The sequence below is a fragment of the Sander vitreus genome, chromosome 6 (genome assembly GCF_031162955.1).
Source record: "Sander vitreus isolate 19-12246 chromosome 6, sanVit1, whole genome shotgun sequence".
Taxonomy (NCBI): domain Eukaryota; kingdom Metazoa; phylum Chordata; class Actinopteri; order Perciformes; family Percidae; genus Sander; species Sander vitreus.
In genome coordinates this window covers 31,667,271-31,689,110 of record NC_135860.1, presented here as the reverse complement: position 1 = coordinate 31,689,110, position 21,840 = coordinate 31,667,271, and the positions used below count along the sequence as shown (strand labels likewise).

The 21,840-nt window shown below is 41.8% G+C and overlaps 1 protein-coding gene across 5 annotated transcripts in view; it reads right to left on the bottom strand.

Annotated features, from left to right (window-relative positions):
• oxr1a (oxidation resistance 1a) overlaps positions 1-21,840 on the bottom strand; it is a 232,130-nt gene that overhangs the window by 127,537 nt on the left and 82,753 nt on the right. For 3 of the 5 annotated variants that reach the window (XM_078253730.1, XM_078253733.1, XM_078253734.1), the window contains exon 1: positions 319-544. In XM_078253730.1, the coding sequence (XP_078109856.1) occupies positions 319-544 (226 nt within the window). Of the gene's footprint in view, positions 1-318; positions 545-21,840 lie in introns of those variants that run through there. The other 2 variants (XM_078253735.1, XM_078253731.1) reach the window with 1 other exon arrangement.

The window sequence follows — 21,840 nt, the reverse complement described above, 5'->3', positions numbered from 1 at the left end:
GGTTAATACTGGACCAATTTCAAAGATTGAAGTTTCCCCATCAGTCACTAGGACACAAAAACAGGAAACCAGGATCCAGGTTGAAGACAAATTTGCCCTTTAATAATGTATTTTAGGCAAAAAAAAAAAAACATGTTTACAACATGAGTTCATGGATGCTTTTACATGACGTTTCATTGCATTATTAGTTAGCCTAGAGTTTGGAGAAATGTAACTGAAGGTTGTTGGTTTGAATTCCTTGACCAGCTGGGAAATTGATGTTTGGGATAATTGTATGCATTGATAAAGAAAAATACCCTCCGTCTCTGTGTCATTTACCTATGGTGTAGCCTCTCTTCAGCTCCCCGCACCGGGGGCTGCGGCGCTGGGAGTTGGTAGTGTTGTACTCCTGCATGGCGAGGGCGGTCGTTGTCTTGGCAACAGGTGGTGAAGCTCTGCTGAGGGGTGAGGCTGGCACCAGAGTCGGGGAGAAACCTTGACTGGCAATATCCACCGACTGTGACTTCTGCTTCAGTCTGTAGGGGGACAATAAAACCACATTCATGTTATGTTTGCGAGACTGAAAACTATTGGATGTGCCAATGTCATTGTGAATACATATACACAGTGGGAAATGTTGCGTTCAAAGGCAGGCCAATCAAAGCTTATTCGCATCGGAGGTTGTTGATGTAATTGTGCTGTGTCACAGAAATGTAATCATGCGAGACAATTTTTCAAGGAAGTTTGGAGAAAGAATCAATAGGCTAATCACACCCTTGTTAAGGGTGAATTTAGTAGCACTGCTCTTCTCGCTCAGAGTCTCTCTACAGTAAAAAAGGATGAAGCTGGGGAGTATTGGAGGACGACAGCACGAGTTAAGACCTTGCAGGATACTAAATCTCAGTAAACCAGAAGAACAAATGTTGGAGCAAATGTATAGCAGTCTGTCATGGTGAAAATGTTGCATATGAATATGTATGCTTTCATTTAATCCTGTCTAGACTACTGAAACACTCTTTTCACCTGTCAGACACCCATCGACATTAGAGACCTACTGTGTGTGTGTGTGTGTGTGTGTGTGTGTGTGTGTGTGTGTGTGTGTGTGTGTGTGTGCGCGCGCACGCTTCTCAGCAGGGGTGTGGCTCAGCAATCACTACCTGGCACACCTGATTCCCATCAACCATCAAGCTAAATATAAGAAACTGGGCTCTCACTCATATGTGGTACCTCTCCAGGCCCTTAAACTCCAGCGAAGAAACATAGTTTGATCTGTTGCGGATACTCACCAGCCAGCACCAGCACCCCACCACCAGGCGCCATCTGCTTCCACCAGGATAGCCACCCCGCCATTTCACTATCCACATGCAAGTACCAAGTTCGGCTTAGGCCAAATAAAAAATGTTGTACTCCAAATCCAGTGTGCCAGTGTCTGAATCTGCCTTGGGGTCTAAACAAAACGAAAATCAAATCGTGACATTATGGTTCCTAAACTTTGGAACTCAATGCTTTTGGACTTACTATGCTTTACGAGTACTCAACCGATGCACTGCAGTGCTAGAACATCCTGAACCTAAGTTGGACAGTTAAAAAAGGATCAAAATAGATGCAGCAGAACCAGCGATATCTTTTTTTATTCCATGCATTCTTCTTCTTTCTCAAAACCTGGCGTATACATTACCCACAATGCAACTGGACAACCAAGAGTTCGGTTAAATGCTGCGTTCCATTTACCTCGGAAGTCAGAGCTGGGAATTACGATACACCCGAGTTGACCATGTTCCAGTAAAACAAGTCGGAAAAAACTATTTCAGAGTGGGGTGTGCGCTAGCCAGGTTAGCCATTGTTAGCAATACCAGCTGATAACACATTACACTGGTTTTTGTGTATACAAACAGCATAGCAACATGTCCACAGCTAGAAGTTGGACAGTACTGTGTGTACGACTGGTTTAATGAGACACAAATAAGACAGAGGTGCTATTCAACTGCATTTTACTACAGCTTTCTCTACTGTTGATGCACAGAGCATACATGTTGGATTTTGAGGCTTTGCTTGGGGTACTGTGAGGTTCTCTGACTTTCCGAGTCAGAAATCCGACTTCACTGGGCGTTTCACTTAAAAGTTCAGACTGAGAACTCGTAAATTACGACTTCTGAGTTCAAATGGAATGCACCAAAAGATTTGCGTGATTTATGCTAGCAGCAGGTAATATAGCTTTAAAATGCTAACGTGACGTAGACATGAGGAGCGCCCTACAGAGGTCTGGTAAACTAACTTCTTTCTTACTAGGGTTAGGGTTCCCCTTCCAAAATTCATGAAATCATATTTTTGGGGTATTTTAGGCCTTTATTTTTTTTTATACAGGACAGCTGAAGACATGAAAGGGGAGAGAGAGAGAGGGGGAATGACATGCAGCAAAGGACCGCAGGGCGGGGTTGAACCTGCGGCTGCTGCGTCGAGGAGTAAACCCCTATATATGTGCGCCTGCTCTACCAGGTGAGCTACCATGGCACCCAAATCAAATCCCTTTTTTTCTGCAATAGCCATTCACTGTTAATGGCTATTCACATGTTCACTATCCACATTTACATGTGTAAATTAGTACTATTAATTAATGGAATTATCATTGTCTCTACTGTATATATAGTCTTCATACAATCGATTCAAATTGTAGCGTTTGCAAAACAGCATTTCTAAATTAAAACGTCAGCCACAGTCTAGAATGACAACATTCCTAGCTCACCGTCTTTCGCAGGAAGGTCAAATCAAATCTGCCTATGACAACTCCTCAAAGCTTATTAAAAGGATAACAAGATCCTGGGTTTGGGTTTATAAATGCGTTCACTGGGCTAATCTAAGCAGGTAATCCCCAAACACTCAGCAGCAGGTCTCTCCACTTACATATGTTCTCATACTCACTCGTATACATACAGAATGCACAGATGCACTAACACACAGACACATAATAAAATAAAAACAAGATTGTTGTTGGGTGCAAAAAAAAGGGAAAATGGCTTCTGAAACACTATCTAGTATCTGTAGTCTGAAAAAAGTCCTGAAACAGCAAGACAAGATTCCCAGCACTCCGCTCCCTCGCACACACTTTCAATCATTCCAGCGAAACTGCTGAAGCGAACAGAATCTTTCTGGCCATTTCACCCAAGTGCCCATCCCCTGATGGACCAAAGCAGCACACATGACAGTGTCTAACTGGCTAATGAAAATGCATAATCTCCATGGAAATGCTGTCCATCACTGTGTGTGTGTGTGTGTGTGTGTGTGTCCGTGTTTTTTCGATATCAAACAAACCCAAACAGTCCGGAGGAGGATGCAAACAGAGTAGGCTGAGCTGTGAATAAACACCAGAAGAAATTATGTTCTGCTTCACAGAAGTGTTCCCCAAAGTCTATTTAGTCTAAAAGAAACACACTCACTGACCCTTATTCTACAAATATATTCACCAAAACTAAATACAAGCCCTTAATGGGCTGCAATTCTTTTCTTTATACAGAACTGTATGTAATGGAAGTTTTCACAAAGCTGAAGAAAGGCAGACAAAGTTAGCTGGATATGCCAGATTGTGCTAATGACTATTTTGAGGAATCAGTTGGTGGCTGCCACACAATAAGGTTGGAGAATGAGTGAGAACTACTGTTAATGGCTGTGGAGGACGAGAGAGAGGACAGACACAGAGACAGAGAGAGATTCAAGCTGCGTGAAGTCTATCTCCACTCCCTTAGGAGTTGGTACTAATTACTGTCTCGTCAATGGAGCAGAAGCCCTTCTTCTAGCTCGGTTTCACTGAGCTACAAGGCCATACAGCATCAAAACAGAATATGTTTGTTTGCGTGTGTCAGTGATCAAATGAAATGGAAGGAACAAAATCCCTGTGTCTTAGAAAGAAAGATCGAAACGGAGATGGGTAAACTGTGTGTGTGTGTGTGTGTGTGTGTGTGTGTGTGTGTGTGTGTGTGTGTGTGTGAACAGTACATCAATGTTCATGTGTGCAGTTCATTCATGCCTTTTTATAGCAGCATTCAATCAAATACAAATTTAGTTACGGAGGCTGAACTCACAAAAGTAACTTATTTGCTGTTGTGCATTAGCCTGGAAATCCAGATCCAAATCCGGAAGATTAAGGGTCTGGCACTGAGTAATGAAAATGGCCCAACTTGAGGAGAGGCACCAAGCATGCATTTGAAAATCTCACTGCACGCAATTGGAAAACACTACGACCAATCACAACAATACACGGGATGACGTATCCAGAGCCCCATACTCTTAGCTACCAGAGGAGCTAACTGGTAGATTAAACTCTTAGCTACCAGTGGAGCTAACTGGTAGATTAAACTCTTAGCTACCAGGGGAGCTAACTGGTAGATTAAACTCTTAGCTACCAGCGGAGCTAACTGGTAGATTAAACTCTTAGCTACCAGGGGAGCTAACTGGTAGATTAAACTCTTAGCTACCAGGGGAGCTAACTGGTAGATTAAACTCTTAGCTACCAGGGGAGCTAACTGGTAGATTAAACTCTTAGCTACCAGTGGAGCTAACTGGTAGATTAAACTCTTAGCTACCAGCGGCGCTAACTGGTAGATTAAACTCTTAGCTACCAGCGGAGCTAACTGGTAGATTAAACTCTTAGCTACCAGAGGAGCTAGCTGGTAGATTAAACTCTTAGCTACCAGCGGAGCTAACTGGTAGATTAAACTCTTAGCTACCAGAGGAGCTAACTGGTAGATTAAACTCTTAGCTACCAGTGGAGCTAACTGGTAGATTAAACTCTTAGCTACCAGCGGCGCTAACTGGTAGATTAAACTCTTAGCTACCAGTGGAGCTAACTGGTAGATTAAACTCTTAGCTACCAGCGGAGCTAACTGGTAGATTAAACTCTTAGCTACCAGAGGAGCTAGCTGGTAGATTAAACTGTCTTCATCTGTTTAGCTGGCCTCTGGCCCGCCTATATCAGATACACCGATGTGATTGGTGCAGCTCAGCTACAAGGGCATAGTTAATGAGCATCATTACTGAATGCCAGAGTGACTCGCTGAAAAAATTTAAATTGTGCTCTCTTAGATTTAAAACAGCGTTGCTTGGGGGAACCCCAATCCTCAAACCTTAACGACTACGGATGAATGTCTTGTATCACCGGAGTTCTATGCAGGGCTGTCAAGACCACTTTCAGTCAAATCCAAGTTATTTCAAGATCGAGTTCAAAACAAAACAGGTTCAAGATCCAGACGAAAAGAACAAGAGTGCCCATTCGATATGTATGTTGCTCTACATAATCCCGCTTATTACTCAGCTACTCATACATAGGTTAACCGCTGATGACGCCTGTGTCTCCGTCGTGACGGTTAACTTTACCGCTGATGACCACATTTCTTCGACGGATACCAGGTCGCCCCGGTGAGTGAGCCAACTATGGAGCTAACCAGGGTGGGTGTTTTCGGGGGGGATGCATGGGATTTCCCCCTTTCTGGTCTACATATCCCTAACAAAATGTATCCCCCCCCCTCAAAGTGATCAACGCTACTTCACCAATAGACCATTATATACCTAAAATAGAAGTATTTCAAACTAAGTAAACTGTAACATGAACAGTCTATAGTGCTATAGAACGATAAAATCAGAGCGGCTACAGAGCTCTGTGACGCCGGCTACCACCGGTTGTTTGGCCGCCAAAAGGTGACTGTGAGCCGGGTACAGGCACCGCCAGATAACGGTCCTTTTAGGGGCCATTGGTAGTGGAGTTTAGCCAGAAAAGGTGAGCATCATGCGGTGATAACACTTAAGTTTAGTCACCAAATTGACTAGTTAAGGTTAGGAAAAAGATCGTGGTTTGGATTAAGACACTCCTGAGGAACGAATAAGTGTTTCATGGGTGAAAGTATTTTGTTTTCACCGCGAAGTGAACTCCGCTCTCCGACTTGAAAGCGCTGTGTTTTCCATTGAATACTGAAGTGCATATTTAAGTGTTTGGCATGCCTGGCACTATAGCCATGGTATTGCAAGGGGGATTTAATTATTGCATGTTTTGTTTTGTTATGCATGATCAAACCCCCCCGTTTTTTTTTCACAGATCGCACCCCGGAGTTAACTAATGCTTTGTTTGCACTGGTGCCATTAGCGCGGTTAGCGATCCTGTTTCCTCCACCCTCTTTCTCCCTTTGTGATCCGCTGATCCAGCTATGAGCTCTGTATGAGCACAAATATTGATTTAAAAACGATTTTATTGATTTAAAAATGGTCCTCCTATGATTAGAACACCTGTTTGGTCTGTTATACAAAAATAACAGGCCATAGAACGCCGTAATTAACCAATCAGAATCAAGTATTCAACAAAGTTGTGTAATAATCTTCATTATGCCACCTTACTGTTGTTCAAAGTCAATTGTGATATAAACTTTGATCACTCAGTGAAGGCCCAAAAGTTTGAAATGTGATGAGACAAGGAAACAAATCTAACTGCCCACATTATTTGCTAACATTGTGAATACAATGGTTAGAAAAATACAACTATATAAGAATGTAAGAAACTAAATCCTCTTGTAACTACTGGGTCTATAACAGCAGAATGGACTGTCTTATCATGGGAATGCTAACAGTTACAGAGCTCATTGAGGTAAACTGCCACTGACACTAGTCTATATCGACAACGTTTCATTTCTGGGATTGTTCAGGTGCCGCCTGAAACTCCGCCAGATGTCCCTAATTTTCGGCTGGATGTCCGTTACCTTCCTCTTTCTTTGTTTTGGCATTCTATACTCTGGTGGATTTGTGAGGACTATGGTTAACTGCTCCTCAGATCTCTGCAGGGTAAATCCAGACAGCTAGCTAGACTATCTGTCCAATCTGAGTTTTCTGTTTCACGACACAACTTATGAGCGTACATGTTCCACCAAAACAAGTTCCTTCCTGAGCCAATTTGGAGAGGCACCGTCATTGTGTCCGGTGCTTAGCGGCGCCCAAGACACTTGTGATTGGTTTAAAGAAATGCCAATAAACCAGAGCACGTTGTTCTCCCATCCTGGAATGTTGTGTGGACTAGCCAGACCCTCCTCCGCAGCGCTGTGGAGGAAGGTCTGGCAAAGCGAGACTACTGACACTGTGACTTAGATCCCAGGCTCACCACTGTAACCTGCTGTCAATTCGAGCAGCAGATGATAGTTCTTGTTTTTTCTCCTCCCTGTCCAGACACATTCCACCTTCAGCTCCCCACTGGTGAGTTTTAGTCCAGTAAAGCTTGGTTTGTTTTTTCTTGCTGCAGTATATGTACTGTTGGGTCAGCATTTTCTTCTGCTTACAGGCTGCGTGGTGCCAAAATCTGCTACTGCCCCAGGCTTTGTATTCTTGTAACAATGTCCAGGTTACAGGCTCTCACAGATCACCTGTGTGGGCCCACGAGGGACAGAAGTCATGTTCACACAAAAGTATGTCAACTGCATTGCAAAACGCTGTAGAGATGCTGTACAGGATGCCATTAATGCCCCTTCATTTTTGATTTCAGATTTCATTTTTTCAAACCATTAGGCCCCATTAGGAAGTTGTGACCCTGCTAAGAGCTGACTTGTGGTCAGCATAGTCCTTTCTCATGTACATCTCAGCTGTGGGGACAACATTACAGGGCTTACGGAATCACAACTCAGGTTATGTAACCATGGGAGCTGTAATGTCATGTGCCTACTTCAGCTACAGTCTGCAGTAGCTTCCGTTTCTTGTTGCTGTTAATGGAGCAACAAATGAGCATTATCACTTATCTAACTTAAGAACATGACTTTCTCCGCAGGTTTCCATTAACTTGTTAAGTGTACTGTAATGACGACCAATACAAGCCAAAACGGCAACATTTTGGATTCAAACCTATTACACAGGGGCTACACAATTCCAAACAAAGAGCGTCATTATAGTGTGATTGGAAACTTCACGTGTCCATTGCCTGAAATGGGCCAGTACTCAGCAGTACCGTGTACCGGCACTAGCCGTATTGTTAATAGGATGATATTTATACCAAAGTGGGAAAAAAATATGAATCACGATTTTTTAGCTTAGAATTGACATCACGATTCTCTACCACGATTTCCCCCTTTCTCGAAGTGTAATGTGTAATGTGTATTGCACGCATGAACCATGACAAAACAAAACAAATTGGCAGTACCAAACATCATTTTTTTTGGCACCTATAGCATTGCAGCGCTTGCTGCAATTAATTACATTTTCTTTTAAAAATCAACAAAAAAAATCAAAGTTATTTAAAAATTAAATCGTGCAGGCCTAGACCAAAGTAGGCTATATATCGAGATTTATTGGGACAAACCAAGTAATTGTATGTAAAATCAGACATTCAGTACCCCCATATAACCCAAATGGAATGATCCTTTGATTCATAACATCATTTTCAGACACTGTGAAGATTCGACACATGCAATGATTATGTCATGCCAAAGCTGGCTGCTTTTTTGGTCCAATTCAGGCACTGCCTATGTCAAATTGTGCAAGACAAATTACTCCCAGTTGCACAGTCAATCGGAATTATTAGGAGTGTGATTGGTATGTGTGACCAAAAAAAAAAACACTAGGAATTTACAGCGTCAAATGCAATGTGTAGTGTATGTAGAGGACTCCATGTAGTCCTGTGTTAGGAAGCGCAGTGTTTCACAACCTAACTGAAATCCGCGAGAACACCAAACCACAAACGCATCCTTCTTAACTGTGAAACCCAGAAAAATGCCCTAGTGGGAAATTGCAGCAAGATTAAGAGGCTTTTCCTCTCACACCAGTGAGGAACTGGCTGCCCGCGATGCCATTGGTTCAACGTTGGGATGTTTTTTTTCCTCTGGGTAAACAGGCTTCGTCCTGAGCTGTGATTGCACCAATCTCCATCTCCCCTGCAGGCAAAGAGCTCATGAGCACCAGAGAGGAATGAGAGGCACGCGTCAACAAAGCCACCACACTCTGACAGATTCCTATCTATGAGCAAATGCTTACACAAATATGAATAGAGGGAGGGAAAAATGAAGGCAAACAGAAGCAGAGGCATTTTGTTTTCTACCCCGCTGTTATGATTTGACCTGGGCCAGGAGGCAGTGGTAGGCCTATATTTGCAGCCCTGCCAAACTGGCATCACTAAAATAATCCGACTGTACTGGGATCCACGTGGTTTGGCAAAGGATGCATAAACAACAGGAAATTGGGGGCTGAGTCAAAACAAGCTTATCGCTCTCCTACTAAGAGGGATTAGACCTAGAAAAAAAGGGGCCTGCGTTTGCATTGCCTTCCATTCCTCCTCTTTGCTTCCCCTCCTCGATGCTTGCCTTGCAGCTACAAGATAACTTTTTTTCAGGGAATTGGTGTTTACATACAGCAGCAGATATAATGCCGTGCTATATAAAGACTATAGGGGAAGGCTGGGTTGACGTAATACACTGTTACAATGCTGGCAGCACAATGACCAGTGCCAATACTCTGAATGCTGATTATGTAACCTCAAAAGAAAAAGGGAGGGAAAAACATTATCACATTCATTTATTGCAAAGAATCCCCCCCCAAAAAAGGTCCCTTTGGGATAAGAAAGAATTGGTGACTAATGTTCAAGGATCTCATATCTTTATCAAGCCGTTGCAAGGTATTCAAGGTGGGCAGATGATGTTGTCCTTGTGCATTGTACATATCCTTCTCCCCAAACTGCAAGAACAGATATTTTTATATCTTTAAAATGCACTAATCAATACTTTTATAACAACATTTTGACAAACCCACAGACAAATATCACCCAACTGCTGTTCATCCTCAGCTCTACGGAGCGTTTTCGTGTCTTTCAGCTCATCATTTTGGATTTCGGGCCACAACTTTAAGGTCTGGTTAAGTTTCACCACTCAAGCACTCAAGCTTAAGCAGCTGAATTCAGCAACTAGAATCTCACATAAACCAACTGTACGCCACCTTTCCCCTTTTTTTCGTATCTTAAAGATGCATCAAAGAAACGAAAGAAATTTCACAAAGTCTTCATCATGTTGTTGGTTGGTAAACTATGTCATAAGGAAATATACTTCATGTTTTAGCCCTTTGCATACTGAATTAGCTTCCTGTCTGCATGTATATTTACACAGATCGGTCTTCCCACAGGGCTGGGTATGGTTTCACATCTGATACGATACCCAAGGTCTGATACCAAGATGATACTTTCCTGATAACCTTACTTTGAGGAATATAAAGAAAAGGTAAATGTCCAAACACAAGCAGAAATACCAGGCAAAAAATGGAGAGCTTTTGATTTCGAAAATGTGTAAACTGATCAAAGAACAAGTAAAGAAGACTACAAAGCTTGACAGATCTAAATAGTCTGTGCAACGGAAACATTAAAGTTCCATACCCTGCCCGAGCCACCAGTCACTTTGTTTTCCAGACTTGTTTAATCAGTTATGAGTTAATAGTTATATATACATATATAGTAAGGCATCCTCAACTCGGATGAGGACTCATTAGGTTTACAAACAAGAACATGAGATGGCTTCTGATCCCGAGGGAGTAATCTCCAGACTATCTGCTAATCATCTCTTGTCAACAGCCTCTTGTCTTCACACCATCCATCAGGCTTGTATTAAATTGCTATTTGAAAAGGATTGCAGGGGTTTCGGTGACTGCAGGCAGTCATAACAAAACAACCGGACAACTCTGGACTATAGCTAAAGCTTAATAAGAAGCTGCCGTCAAAGGCTGTCAGACTGAAGCCGGGCTCCTGATACTGGCACACAAAGAGGGATAGGGCAACAACAACCTGTGGCCATGCATGTTAATATGGCCCTCTGTTGCATCCCGAAGCCTAATGAAATACGGCTGGACTTCGCTGCTCTCTGCTCAGCTATTGGACACCTCCGCATAATGATGTATGGAGCTGTACGCCGCATTACGCTCATCTGCCCTCGCTAAATGCCAGAGCAGCAATTCTGTGTCAAAGGGGTTATGTGGCACTTTTGACCAATGAGGCTTTAAACTTAGCCCCGCCTCCGGGTCAACGTGGTGAGAGTAGCAGCTAAATGCCAGCCACAAATAAAGCACATACAGAGTCAAATGAACTGAAAAGTCATAACCTGCAACTGCACTATTCCTGTATCGTGGATTCGGCTGCGACTGTGTGGATTTTTACAACCAAACATTTGTTATTGAGAGTTTGAATGCGCTGTTTGAAAGCATCCGTTACTGTACGAGCCAGTCCTTGAGCCGGAGTTGAACAATGCAATCAAAAAGTGAAACCCAACACTCCTCTCCTTTATTAGTTATGTAACACATTAGACTTCCCATTACTGAGACGCAGTGTTATCCTCGCTGAGTGGGTTTCCATTTTGCATTACCTCCTCAGCTGGATTCCTGGTTTAATGTTATTTTTCATCCCTGACACATCTCCTGTTCAGCAAACGCTTGCTGAAATCTTTGAGACCCACAACATTCTCTTTGACTTTTATTTTATGTCTCGCTTTTTTGTTTGCCACCGGTGAAGGCAGACAGAGGCCAGCTCCTGCAGCCTGGGTGGATGTGAGAATAAAAAGATCAGAAGGTCTGTTCGTGTTTCAGTCTTTGTTGTTACACTGTTATAAGGAAGTGAGATCTGTTACTGAGACAAGACTGAGCCGCAGTATAGAACTAGGGAAACTGAGTGACCTCACGGCTGATTGTGGTAGAGCAGTGTCAGGCAAATAAAATCCTCCCAAACACACAGAGTACACACTAAAACAACAACATACGAAGGCACCAGCACACATAAGGCCTCACCAACCAACCAGCCTTTGAGCTACGTCTAATGATTCCTCCATCACTTGGCAGCATCTGCCAACAATGTCAAACAGCTCCATTTTGATCAAAAACCGGCCCATAAATTAACAGTTTAATAAGCACAGAGCTGGGGGAAAAGGCTGCTATTCATTTTCTAAAATGTATCAATATCACACAGAAACACCCCTCAGCCACGGCCTTTCACTTGACTAACAGAGGAATTATCTTAGCTGACACAAGGCGGGCAGGGAAAAAAAGAAGAAAAAAACTAATCGCTGCTTCATTAAGTGTCTGGCTCTGACTCCGGGACATGCTTTTCCTCCATCACTTTCTGGCTCTCTGTGTATCACTCAAGCAGCAAATACAGACACGTACGGACAAAAATAGCAGGCACGCTTGCTCTCATTGTACCCATCTTGGCGACAAACACAAACACACTCCGTCAGACTCTGCAGCTCAATCATACACAGCCTTCAGCATTTGATTCAGTAAGTATCCGCGGGGCCCTGGGTCTGTTACTGCGGTTTTCCACCGTCCTCCCCCTCCTCCTCCTCCTCGTTGCTAGCCTCAGCCCTGCTCTCGTGCTGTCATTTGCCGAGTGTCGGCGACAGGCAGCTGCACGATTGGTCAGCGGAAGAAGTGAATGCAACGTCATGCCACTGTGGTTTGTGTTGGTGCAGAAATTAGAGATGTGTTCTTAGTATTGGCAGTTTTCAGCAGCGTGTTAAGTATCACGTTAGATCCTCATGGGGGAAAAGAGAAGGAGAGGCAGGCAAGACAGCGGAGATGGAAAGGAGAGTTTTAATTATCAGTTATTGGCTGCCCACATTCCATTTCAATTGTTAGGATGAATAACATGCAGAGATCTCTTTGAGCAACGAAAATGTAATATAGAGTTTCCCACAGTCACCAACTGCTACAATTAATGTAGAATCTGAGAACACTAAGTGTTACTGTAGAGAAAAGTTAAATTGTAGTGAAACACACATCTCACGCCAGATCAGTATTACTTTAAAAAAGGGTTGTACTGGACATTCAGAACATTAATATAGCAGCAAAGAAATATTTGCTATGTATGTATGTATGTATGTAGAGAATGAAGTCAGACTCCTTCTGTGTGTTGTAATTCAAGCTTCTCTGTTCTGTGCTTTGATAGCTGGTCCGGATTTGCGTGAATGTTAGTGCACGTGGCCGTGAAAAAACGTAGGTAAGCCTATTTCACGTATTGGGAAATGGTCTGTGAGAGCCGTGTGGAGGCAATTCCAGCTTGCTGTTTTTTTGTTTACCGTTTGAGTTCAACTTTCTGAGAAGCTGATCAAATGTTTGGGGAACACTTTATTTTACAGATCTGTTGATTCCATTTCCTAATGATTTGTTGAAAGTCTCCTGGGAAGATTGCAATTTGATAGTTTTGATTGTTAGTTTAGCTGAATCATAAAGCAATGATCTGATTTCCAAAGATATTTCTTTAAAGAACGGCTCCATTTAGGTCAAAGTCAACATTAATTCATTATTTACTTATTTTTTGGAAACTTTATTCTTCATATGCCAAACTATGTTTCCCTTTTGACAAATTTCAACATTTTTGCGTGTACAACAATGGAGAAAAGCCAGCTTGGTAAATAATTAGAACTGGTGGTGTAGCAATTAAACTTTGTCTCCATTTACCTGGAATTACTGCCAAATTGGGACATTGTTAAGCATGCTAAACATGTCCTAATTCAATACTTAAAGTGCCCATATTCTGAAAAAAAAATCTCTTTTTCTGGGATTTGGGTTGTTATTTTGTGTCTCTGATGCTCCCACACGCATACAAACTCAGAAAAAAAAAACATCCATGCTGTTCTGAGTGAGATACGGTTTCTGAATGTGTCCTGCCTTCAGTCTCCGGGTGAGCTGTTCAAAATCTGCACGGCTTTTTACGTCACTAGCAGAAACGAGGTGGCTAACCGTAGCATACTAGCTTGTTCTGAATGGCAAAACACTGCTACAACACACACTAGTTCACCATAATCTACAAAAGAACTACTTCCATGTCCCTGTTCTGCAGATATTCCACGCAAAGTGGGAAGTGTGCCCTCGTTTAGAAGAAGTCTCCCGGCTAATCCTGCCTTGTACTACTGAAGTTGGAGAAACAAACAGCTAGCTAGATGATGTGAGCTTACCTAGCTACTGCGCATGTGCGACTCCCAACAGAGATGTTACAGCAGTGAGATGTCTCACTCTGTAGCTAAAACAGAGACCTGAACACAGGGTGAAAAGAGGAGCTGCAGCAATGTGCAGTACAACAAAAAGATGGTGTTTTTTGAAAATTAAACCATGTAAACCTATTCTGGTACAACCTCTAAATACAATCATGAACCTGAAAATGAGCATAATATGGGCACTTTAAAAAACATGATTTTTTCAAGCAAGAGATGAAACGACTGCTTTGTTATTGCAGGACACCGATTTTTTTTTACTGATTTTTTTTATTGATTTTTTTTTACAGTAACGTTACGGGACTCGTGGCTGACGAGTCTGATAGCCGCCAGTAAACGTTACATGGTTGTCCACCGCAGGTTGACGTCGGGTTGCAAATGTTACCAAAAGTTGATTCGGACTCAACTTTTTGTGGCAGGCATTAAAAAATTATAAAATAATAAAAATAAAAATGCTTGTGTTTTTACGGACTGTCTGACAAGTGACGACCAACGCAGTGTTTGTAAATGAATGCTCAGCCAGCGGCTGCCTCGCTGTATTGGCATTATATATTATCTTTACCTTTATCGAATTGTATGAAAACGACAACAGGCTGATACAGTGTAACCACACAGACCTCTACAGACATCAGACTGCTCGCTTGTAACTCAACATTTCTCCGTTCTCGGCTGAGAGGGTAGACATAGTGCTGCATAAATTAGCCAGCGGCTAGCGAACATCAAGCAAGCAGCTTAATCCCAACAAAACACCCCCAGTGAATTTTTACCTGCATGCACGTTTAAAAAACAACAACCAAATAGTCAAATCCCCAAATTGATATCCTACCCTTTGAACGAATAGTCAAATACTCAAATATTCAGATTCCAGCCCTAATATCTTTGAACATGTTTAGTACGGCCTTTCTACTAAACTTTACACAGTCATATGCACAGTCATGCAGCGATTGTCAGCCAGCGCTCTCACTTGTATATCTGTTCATTGCAGGAAAGAGAGCAGTGACTGGCTGGAAGCAGCAACATCTGTCACCACTGGTGGCCCTGGCACCAGCTGATCAGGTCACATACATCCTGGACGTTGTTAAGGGGACATATTTGTAATGGGTCAACTATAAATCAGGATGTGTATTCATGGGATGTGTTTTATTGTTCTGCACTTGGGCCTGTTTTACACAGAGCTGTGGCTGCAGTTACCTGGGCTGATCTCCACCCACACCTTCCTCTCTGTCTCACTGTCTAGAATCAACTGCTTCTCTCTCCTCTTTTCCCACTTTCCTCTCATCTGTCTTTGTCTCTCTCTTTCTCACCCCATATTGTCCGTTGGCAGGCTGATTGGCTCAATCTGGTCAACCTGATGCCCTTCTGCAGCAGGCACTACTTGGCAGCGCTCGGCACATTCTGCGACTCACTGACATTCACTGAGCACAGACATTAGCTTACTCGAGTGTGTGACACAATTAAACTGATGTAAAAGCCGAAAATGCAGGGGACATGGGAGCTTGTCTTGTTTAATGAATCTAACATGGTAATCTGCAAGAAGTTCTCACAATCAAACACAAACCCCACAGCAGACTTCACTCGAAGGAAATTATGATTCTTCTTCAATACCAAAAGTTAAAAGTATAGTAAAACATCAGGGTCTTTGGCAGCTACCTAGCCTTTCAATAAGAAAAAAGATGCAGGGATGACATAAGGAGTGCCAGAGGCCGGATTTAAGTCTCTCAGAACAAAAACAAGACAACAGTGTCAGACCGTCTATAAAAGAAGGAATAGCTCCTAAATGCAAAGTGACAGTTGTGATGGACATGGCGAATGAAGACAGAGCCTCCAGGAGGTCTCTGGGCAGCTGTCAATCACACTGAATGGACTCGCACCAAACTTAGTACAGAAACACAGGATAAAAGTGCATGTGATGCTTTCCAGTCAAATGTATTATTCATTACTACTACTAATACTACTACTACTACTACTGGGGATTATGGCTGGGCAATATATCGATATCGTGATATGAGACTAGATATCGTCTTAGATATTGGATATCGTAATATCGTGATAAGTGTTGTCTTTTCCTGGTTTTGAAGGCTGCATTACAGTAAAGTGATGTACTTTTCTCTACTTACCAGACTGTTATAGCTGTTCTATTATTTGCTTTTCCCCCACTTAGACATTATGTCCATATTATTGATGGTTATTTATCTAAAATCTAAGTGTGAAGATATTTTGTTAAAGGACCATTTGTCAACCCTAGAATATCGTCGCAATATCGATATTGAGGTATTTGGTCAAGCATATCGTGATATCTGCCCTAATAATAATAATAATAATAATAATAATAATAATAATAATTAGGACTGGGTATTGGCAATGATTTCCTGAATCGATTCCGATTCATAAGGTCCCGATTTAATTACATTTCCGATTCAATTCAATTACAATACCAATTTTGGCTTGGATATAAAAAGAGATCCTCAGAGAACTTATGCTGTAAATTGTACAAGCAAGAAGCAACTCTCAAATATGTTTTTAATAATGCACAAGGTAATGTTTACATTAAGAATTGACCCCCCCAAATTTTTGTTTAAAAGTATCATTTTATTCAATCAATCACTCCAACAAAGACTGATTGTAGTTGGAGAATCGATTATTTTATCCCAGCCCTAATAATAAATGAAATAATGAAAAACCGTGAGTCTTTCCATGTTTATCAAATTAACAATGTCCTTCAAGCTCTGCAGACTTCTTCTAATGTGCCTGCCATTACTCAAACAAGCAAAGATGAAGTTAAACTGCTGTCGTATGCAAACTCATTTTTATTGCATATCATTACTATTAAAAGGTTTGATCCAACATAAAGCAACGTTGTATGCCTCAAGTAAAAGTCAGAAATAAACGCTTGAAATGTTTAAGGCTTAAAAGCTTTCATATTCTAACATATTATTATTAATAGTAGCACAACAGCACTTACGTCTGACCTACATTTTGTTTTGAAAATGGCGAGGAAAGCCTTATTGCAGCTGCGTTGCAATTATTAGTGGCCTCCTGCCACTGACCTACCACACACCGACGATGCCTGCAACCCTCAAACGAAAAAACGACAGGATATCTGGTTTAAATGTGGGCGGGATAAATGAAATCGGAAATTGAAGTCTCCCATATCAGTCGGTGCACACTGAAGGTGGAGCCTACTATAGCTTTAATGGATGATACGCCCTGTACACCCTCTTGTTCTATCTAGACAACAACAAGCCTCATCACCTCGGCTGTATTAGTTAACATGCTATAACATGGCTGAAAAGACACCACTGATGACTCCATTAAAACCTAAAGATGTACAGTATATGGAAACACGGACTGAATTTATACAGCAGCTTTATCCCAGGAGTCCACACACACACACACCCCTATAACGTACTGGAGCCCTACTTAAAAGTAGATATTCAATCTTTTAAAAATTCACAATATGTGAACATAGGCTATATACTAAACTCAAATCTTCAATTACTCGATTTCAGGATATACAGACCCAGCAGCGCGTCTACTCCATTGTCTTCATATTCCTTTAAACAAGTTCTTACTTGTTTTAACTTGATATTTTGAAGAAGTGACAGGCCTAGTGATTAGACTGAAGGAATCTGGCGACTTATAGTGAAGTTGAATAGTCACGCCTGACCAAATGAGACTACAGGTCATGATGCGACATACAGTATGGTGTCAGGCTAGGCTAAGAGAGAGAGAGAGAGAGAGAGATGACTGATCTCTCCCACCGGGCAGCACTTAGTGAACAGCCTGTTTGCTGCTACAGCAGCCAACTAGCAGCAAGCAGGCAGCTATACTTGATATTCCCCACACAGCTCAGCTCATATGGGACATCTGTTAGCTTCCAGCAGCTCGGCGTCCGTAAACCCGCCTCCCTCACAATAAGGTATCGTCAAAGGAATAAAGATGAACTGCCCAGCTGCTTCAATGTTAATTAGCAACACAAACTGATGGAATCAGGTTTAAGATAATATTTTGGTGCACTCTTTAACGGCTGACTATGCTGTGCTTGAGGGGCCCTTAAGGTAATTGGGGTTGCACAGCAAGCAGGTAGGTTTTTCTTGAGAGTGGAAGATAGCTCAGGGTTTGTGCTCTTGTCTATCCATAAAAATCAGACATTTGATGGGAGGATCCCCCTCTGGAGGATTGGAAGCAGCATGTGACCACTTATTATCATAGGCTATTAATAAAATAAAAAGAATAAAATTGGAAAACATGGATAAATATGTAAATATAATAAAATACATTTATAGAACAAAAACAGAATCAACAGAACTGAGCAAAGAGAGGCCTACATTTGTTAATTTTACAGCTGTAGTGTTTAGGTGTGTGTCGTTTTTAATAGCAGGCAGGGCTCCCTCTTTGCAAATTTTATACATGTTTAGGAAAACAGAGAGATATGCGGAAACAGAGGGATTAAGAGGACAAAAAGTGCACAAGCTGCTAATCGATCCAACACTTTCGTGGAGTGATTCTTTGAGTTTTAGAGTGTGCTGCCCTGAGGCTGCAACAAACTGTACTTGTACTGGTGCTTCAGCAGGTCTAGTAGATGCTGCTGACAGTTTTATCCAGTTCAACATCCTCTAATCTAGTCCTCTGCCCAAATCTTCAAATTGCTCCTGCTATGCCAGTGGCCATGCTGTTTCTCCTCACACCGCTGACGCCCAGCTCGATAAAAAAGCTTTTCAATTGAATGATGATCTCCAGCTGAAATGTCAGTCCATCAAAAGAACAATTGTCACTGCGGTGGACAGGGTTCTTAAGAAGAGAGATCAACCATTCAAATGCGAACATTACCATTTCCCAAGACTTCCGATTGCTCACAATGACATAAGTCGAGAGAGCGAGGCCCTCTTGTAACCACTTTTTTCTCCAATAACTGCTTTGCACATCACTTACAATCACAAACCAGGCTGAAAATGAACAACTTTCAGGCCTCACTAATAAATATGTATACATTTACTGCCTAGTCAAAAACAAGCAATTTCAGCAAAAAGGCAACCAAACATCCTTGACGGAAGTCATTACTGATACGCAACCATTGTCAGTAGAATGAATAGAGCACAGTTGAATGCAGAAACAATTTTCTTTTTTTTTTTCTTTTTTTTAAAAAGAGTAAAAATCGTCAGAATAGCATTGTAAACTATTCAACTTTGAGTTTATCACACCTCACATTACTAGCAGAGGAATTCTACTCTCCAGGTGCATTGACTATAGCACAAGGCCGTTCATGCTGGGCTCTATACAGAGGCTAAGCTGTTTCAGCTCCTGAGCCAGCAGTAAACACTGAAACCATGTGGGTGACCTGCTAGACAGATGGGGCTCCTACGTGCGTACACACACTCCAACACAGGCCTTTCTTTATCGTATGGGATTGAGACTCTAATTATGGCTGACAAACAGTTACTCACTAATACCCGTCCATCATTAGTGCTGTAGGACACTGTGGAGTATGGATTTGTATGCATGCGGTCTTGTATTGGTGCTCTGTGAGATCAGTGTTAGTTGTGGACCAAAAGAATAAAGGCGTTTTCCATATTGTTAATACATTCGTGAACTCTAAAGGCGCCGATATACTTGCTTTTAACTACGCGTTTGCGTGCGTAAGATGGCTGCCACGTGTATCCAGCGTTACTTTGGAGCGTACAGTAGGGTGTGCGCGTCTTCAGAAATTAACACTACGCGTCCGCAAGATGCAATTCTACGGATTTGAGTAATTGAGTATTGCGATTTTATTTTCCTTCTTTAACAAAAAACATTTTTTTCAAAAGACATTTTTAAAAGCTGATTGTTTTCTAAGAAGAATGCACATCACATGTCAGTCAGTCAGTCAGTCTGACATTTATTTCATTTGTAATGAAGTACAGAACATGGATTTTCTGTACTTTGTGTGCTTTCGCTCGGTTCTGCTGGAAATATGTAGTCGCCGTCAGCGGTACCGTGTAAACAGAACATATTTAGGTGAATCATTGGTGACAAAAAATAAATACCAAAATATCGATTCAGGGGATAAGAATCAATTGTAAAAACCGTCACAAAAAGATATCCTGGTACATAAGTGAATTGATTTTTTCCCCCCACCCAATAATAACTTCTGCTCCCTCCCATCACAACATAAACAGGCCTATGGCTGTCTTTGCTTTGTCCTTGTCATGTTGACTCTCCCTCCTTCCCTTCCTTCCTCCCCTCCTCACCCCACGCCACCACCACCGAGCGAGCGCCAGTCTGCCCCAGCTGGGTTTTTAGATGCGGGGAGTCGAGCACGGCGGGATGGAGGCAGCAACTTCTCTCCATTCTCTCGCTTTCTCGCTCTCCCTCGCTGTCTCTCTCTCTCCCCCCAGAGCAACTTCTGCACCACTGCTCTGCCACCATTAATTCATCAGCGCAAATCTCCCACTAACTTCCTAAACAAACAAGTGTGCTGACTTCTGCTCCTCAACACACACACACACACACACAGGTCATCCAAGTATAGACCTCCGCGCAAACCACACACACGTCATCTAAGTAAAGACCTCCGCACACACACACACACACACACACACACACACACACACAGTATTGATATCTGCGTGGTGTCCTAGATGGAAACCGACAGACTCTTTTTGCATTTGACCTAATAGCTGCTGACATAAATACTTGTTTTCTAATTCAGTGCCCTCCAAAAATGGAAGTGCAGATGTGAACCTGTTTAATCATAAGTTGCTAATGAGTTTATCCACTCTGTAGTTCACATCTGTTATGTTTACCTCGCTCCACGGTGAAGCACCTCAGGGAACGTGACACCAATGCTATCAGCTCCATTTAAAAGAACTGGGTAAACAAATCTCATGCTCTCGTGTGCCGTGTTAGTTTACAGTCGTAGATCATCTGGGAGGCTCCAAGTAAAAAAATACTCTTACAAAAGCAAGATGAAAGAACAGCATACACATTTCGAGGGAGAAACAGCATTCCTACTTTAAGACAAAAAAAATGAGATGAAGTTGCATTTAAAACAATAAATACCGGTAAATTTCTGGAACTTCTACAGTCGCTGATTAATCTCCAGCATGATTAAGTAGATCAACTTGGCTTCAGAATATATTATTGGAATTAAACGTAGAGGCCAGCTTAAATATTGTAATTGGTATCGGCCTCAAAAATCTAGAACCAAAGTTTAAAAATTCCTGTAACAGGAAATCATATCAAGTGTTTTACTCGAACACATAACAAATGTATACACATTTTTTAAAGGATCCCTTACATTTGGTTATTACTGAGTTTTGACTAAGATAGTGACTCCTGTAAGAAATAAACGTATCAGTGCTCTCTGGACATTGTAATTGTGAAAAAGTTTATAAATGATCTTAAACATATTTGTCTTTTTTCTGTGCTGCAATTTCTTGTTACTTATCAGCCGACATATGCGCCTATACATCTGTGAAAAGATAATATCGGGTGAATGAAATTACTGTTTTGCGGTCAAAAATCATTGTCAAAGACATTTTCACATTACTGTTATTATTTGTTATTACTGATAGAAAAAAAAAGAAAAACTATAAGTAGTTTGGGAAATATCAGAAGTGCTCCCTAGCCTCTGAGCCACTGAGTGGGCGGGCCAGTGTAAGTGTTTGATTGACAGCTGAGCTGGCAGGGCACAGAGCAACAATGTAAACAACCCTGTGCTGGTAACTGTAGCTTACAAGCTAAGGTAAGACAGTGTTCTGTCAGCAGTGATGCTGGAAAATAAAGACTACACCATTTGACAACTTATGACGACCATTGTTGCTTTTTCTTGAATTTGAGAAAGGAGAGGCGTTGTCCAATGAAGATGAACAAAAAGATTTAATAACGACTGCAAGATATATTTCCCCTCGTG